At 33.7% G+C, this 4860-nt stretch overlaps 1 protein-coding gene across 1 annotated transcript; it reads left to right on the forward strand.

The window, feature by feature from the left end:
* Positions 1-3583: 3583 nt before the first annotated feature.
* Positions 3584-4632, forward strand: TAAR9 (trace amine associated receptor 9). The gene has a single exon (XM_039849905.1). It carries the CDS (start codon positions 3586-3588, stop codon positions 4630-4632), a length of 1047 nt encoding a protein of 348 aa, XP_039705839.1. The 5' UTR covers positions 3584-3585.
* Positions 4633-4860: the final 228 nt, after the last annotated feature.

The raw sequence follows: 4860 nt of genomic DNA on the forward strand, positions 1-4860 counted from the left end.
TTTCCTATCATTTAAGAAAATTCTAGTATTATAACCAATGACTATGAAAATGAACACTCACTGCCTTCTCACTGTTTAAGCTGTTTTATAACAACACACCCCTGAGCCTCATTCCATGTTTTGGTTCGAGTGCTCCCGGTTCATGAAACATCTTTTGGTGTGTGCACAATAAACTTTTACTAATTACTACTTCAGTGATTCATTAGTTTTACTTCTGCTATTTCTGCACTTTTGACAAGAGTCTCCACAACTTAATACTCATAATGTCCAGAATACAGTCCAAAATTATCTAATGTACAAAGAGCCAGAAAAGTGGGACATATTCTCAAGTAAAAAAAAACCAATTGAGACCAACCTTGAGATGACAAACACGAATAAAGAGATAAGGATCTTAAAGCAGTTCTTATAGCTACCCTCAAAGATGTAAAACAAAATATGCTAGCCATAAATGAAACATGAGAAATCTCAGCAGAGAATTAAAAACAATAAATACACCAAATAAAAATTCTAGAACTGACAAAAATATATTTGAAATAAAATATTGCTGAATGAACTCAGTCAAATGGAAGTTACAGAGAAAATAGTAGTGAAGTTGAAGATAGATCATTAAAAATTATTAGGTATTAGGACCAGACAAGTAAAAAAAAAAATTAAATTAAATTAAAAAAAAAGAACATAGCCTCAGGGACTTGCTGGATTATATCCAGTGGTTTAATATAGTATAGTTGCAGTGCTATTAAGAGAGGAGAAAGATTAGAGAGTAGAAAAAAAGTGAAAAAATAATGGCTGAATATTTCTCCTAAATGCCACATTTAGGATTTCTAAATTTCTAAAAATCGGGGTTCTGAGTAATTAAGTAACTTATTATACAGGTGACAGAGCTACAATTTGAGTATGAGTTTTCCTGAATCTCTGGTCTGTGTTCTTAATTACCTCACTTTCTGCCTTAATAATAGGTGTTTGTTAAATAAACAAATAAAATAAACTTTGAAAAACAAAACAAAATAATCCATAGTATTTTCAGTGCAATGAGTGAACTTTTGCTAGACAAAATCGCCTAAATAAAGTTCGTATGATGAAACTAAACTCTTGAAATTAAATCAAAATTCTGATCGGTTTATTTTGTTTTATCCCTTTAATGTAGACCTAATCTGCCCCAAACAGTAACTAGCCACATATGGCTAATTTAACTTCAATTAATAAAAGTTAAATTAAACTTAAAAATCAATTTCTCAGTCACACTAACCAGATTTCAAATATTTAATAACTACAAGTAGCTAGTAGATATCATATTGGACAGTGCAGATTACAGAATGTTTCACCACAGAAAGTTTTATTAGATAGCTCTGTTCTAGACTATTTGCGATTCAAATCAACTGTCTCTTCTTCAAGAGCATTGAATCAGGAAGGACACAAAATCTTGTCTCTTCTGCTCTAAAGCTTGAAAAATGTCCAGGAATGTTATAGGGAATCATTAAGATTTTAAAGCAAATGTTAAAAAAGAAATGTAACAATATGGACCTGACACTTGGCAAATATTTCCTTTGGCATCCCTCCTCTTAGGGTCCCACTATGTCCTTGAGCTTGCCTGTGACTGCTCTATGTTCAAAATTATCCAACAAGCACCTGACTTTTCTACACTTTCTGTTGTACAATGAACGGCTCTAGTTTCTCATTCACTCAGCCCAATGCTTTATGCTAGGCAGGAATGGATTGTCTACGGGGGTAATGTGATACTAGATATGAAAAATATTCTTCTACATTCCTCCTCACAGTTAAAATACACCTTCCAGATTGCTCTTAAAGATGACACTTAATGAGAATTTCCAGCATCATGAAAAGTCAAAAAGAACTTAAAGAAACTTTTTATCACATCTTTTCGAGGACAGGTGACATACCTGTGCTTGTGCTCTTTCTAATTAATTATTTGTATCTGTAGAACATAATTCTGTTGCATTGATTAAACTCTATTTCACACTGTTTTCCTAGACACAAATGTAACAGATAGTGCCAATTCCCATTTTTCAATTTCACTAGAACAATGTTCTTTTTTTACATCCTCTTTTGCTTTAATTCATGGGGATGATGTTATTGAGACAGAAATATTTTTAACAACTATTCTAATTTGTCAAATGGCCTCAGAGAGAGGAATGGTTAGGGGTGGGGATAATGAAAAAGAAAGATATGTAGATATAAGTATATATGCATATGTTCAATGGCTAGCCCTCCTTAATGGTGGACTGTAATGTTTTTTTTGTTATTTTGACGACTAGTGGGGTAATTAAGACGGGATTTGGAGATAAGAAGAAAACACGCACTTAAAATGTCTAGTTAATTTTAAGTCTCAGGAACCAGGGAATCAATACATCTTTGGGGCAAACTGGTCTTCCCATTTGAGGAAAAATAAGTCGAATAAAAACTGTAGGTAGACACAAAGCTATTTCTAGGATCCTACACTTTCAACAGAGGCCAGACTTAATGGTATTGACATAAATAGCAATTAACATAGTACAGTCTCTAGCTCAAAAATTAAGATTTAGGTGTAAAGTTGCACTTTTTTTATGGGCAAATGAAGTAAAAATTAATTATTCAGTATTATTTGGTCCCCATTTGAACCTTGGATAACTTAGCATAAATCCATTCTTTTCAGAGACATGGTTAGTCAAGACAACACTCCAGAGTATTCTGGTTGTTGCCCACTCTCTGTGCTAGGGTTCAAACTGTAGTGTTTGTTTTTTCTTTAAGGAGAGGAAGATGAGGGGCTAAATGAGCTACTATTTATTTTAATCAATGCTATTGATTTTAGACATCTAAAACTGGCTGTTAGCCCAGAAGATACTTACACACAGATTACATTAGTATCAATCTGATAAGAACTGTCTTCCAATTCATCTCAAGCTGTTCAAGCCATGAGTAAATATAAAAGGAAAAATACAAACTCAAAATATAAGCAATAAAAGAAATATATACATCAAGTAAGTTTAGCAAGGTATTATGAGTAAATGTTTCTTCATTCTTCACACCCTATTCTATAGGGATTTTTGAGGTTATAATTTGAAGAGATGTAATTTATGTCTTCCTTCTTGTCATCACTGCTGAAGTGGTTACTCAGGGGAGATAACTTAGTAAATAAAACTCAACTTTTGGTAGCCTAATCATTTCTCAGCTCAGGTGGTTACAGGTGAGATTTCAAAAGGTAAAGTAACACAATAAAGGGATTTTCTAATGATTAGCCAATTCAATAAAATATGTAATAATAATATATATCATTGGACTAAGTATATCTCCAGCCATTTATTTAGTACTAAATTTGACTACAATTTTAATGGCTTTCTGAAACAAGTTCCCACTGAAAATATATTAAAAACTTAGGAATAAGTGCTCCTTGGGAAGACCAAATGGTTATAGTTAATATGCAAAAAAAAAAAAAAAAAAAAAAAGAAAAAAAGTAGGAAAGTTATTAACTTTTATTTTAACTAGAGATATTTTCTCTTCCAGAAGCATTTCAAATCGCCATCTCCTTCTTGCTTTAAATTGCTGAAATAGGAATTCTGAGAACTTTAAAACAATTCAAACAAGAAGGCAATGGTGAACGATTTCTCTCAAGCTGAAGCTGTGGAGCTTTGCTATGAGAACGTGAATGGATCCTGCGTTAAAACACCTTACTCACCAGGACCTCGAACAATTCTGTATGCAGTCCTTGGTTTGGGGGCAGTACTAGCTGTGTTTGGGAACTTACTGGTCATGATTGCTATCCTGCACTTCAAACAGCTGCACACACCTACAAATTTTCTGATCGCCTCCCTGGCCTGTGCTGACTTCTTGGTGGGAGTGACCGTGATGCCCTTCAGCACAGTGAGGTCTGTGGAAAGCTGCTGGTACTTTGGGGAGAGTTATTGTAAATTTCATACGTGTTTTGATACTTCCTTCTGTTTTGCTTCTTTATTTCATTTATGTTGTATCTCTATTGACAGATATATTGCTGTTACTGATCCTCTGACCTATCCAACCAAGTTTACTGTCTCTGTGTCAGGAATATGCATTGTTCTCTCTTGGTTCTTTTCTGTCACATACAGTTTTTCTATTTTTTACACTGGGGCCAATGAAGAAGGAATTGAGGAACTAGTAGTTGCTCTTACCTGTGTAGGAGGATGCCAGGCTCCATTGAATCAAAATTGGGTTTTACTTTGTTTTCTCCTCTTCTTTGTACCCACGGTTGCCATGGTGTTTATATACGGTAAGATATTTTTGGTGGCTAAACATCAAGCTAGGAAGATAGAAAGTACAGCCAGCCAAGCTCAGTCCTCCTCAGAGAGTTACAAGGAAAGAGTAGCAAAGAGAGAGAGAAAAGCTGCTAAAACATTGGGTATTGCTATGGCAGCATTTCTTGTCTCTTGGTTACCATACATTATTGATGCTGTGATTGATGCTTATATGAATTTTATAACTCCTCCTTATGTTTATGAGATTTTAGTGTGGTGTGTTTATTATAATTCAGCTATGAACCCTTTGATATATGCTTTCTTTTACCCATGGTTTCGGAAGGCAATAAAACTTATTATAAGTGGCAAAGTCTTAAGGAGCGATTCATCAACAATTAATTTATTTTCTGAGGAACCTGATCCAGATTAACAAAATTACTGAAGGGTCTTCCACACTAACTGGAATTAACTTCACGTGCAAAATTAAATATTTGGATCTAGAGAGATAAGTGTAATGATTTGCCAAGTAGGTGAATTTTATATTCAACAGTTAGCTGATCTAAAGCATTTGTCTTCTTCATGTATTTTGGCACCTTTTTTTAGAATTTAGTGATAAATCAATAAAATTTGCTATTTCATATTTTTTTTTGTTTTTCTA

This window comes from Pteropus medius, unplaced genomic scaffold (genome assembly GCF_902729225.1).
Source record: "Pteropus medius unplaced genomic scaffold, Ma_sr-lr_union100, whole genome shotgun sequence".
NCBI lineage: Eukaryota > Metazoa > Chordata > Mammalia > Chiroptera > Pteropodidae > Pteropus > Pteropus medius.

Bases quoted from the DNA above. Each gene is read 5' to 3' on its own strand.
- TAAR9 (XM_039849905.1), top strand. From the start codon at position 3,586: ATGGTGAACGATTTCTCTCAAGCTGAAGCTGTGGAGCTTTGCTATGAG.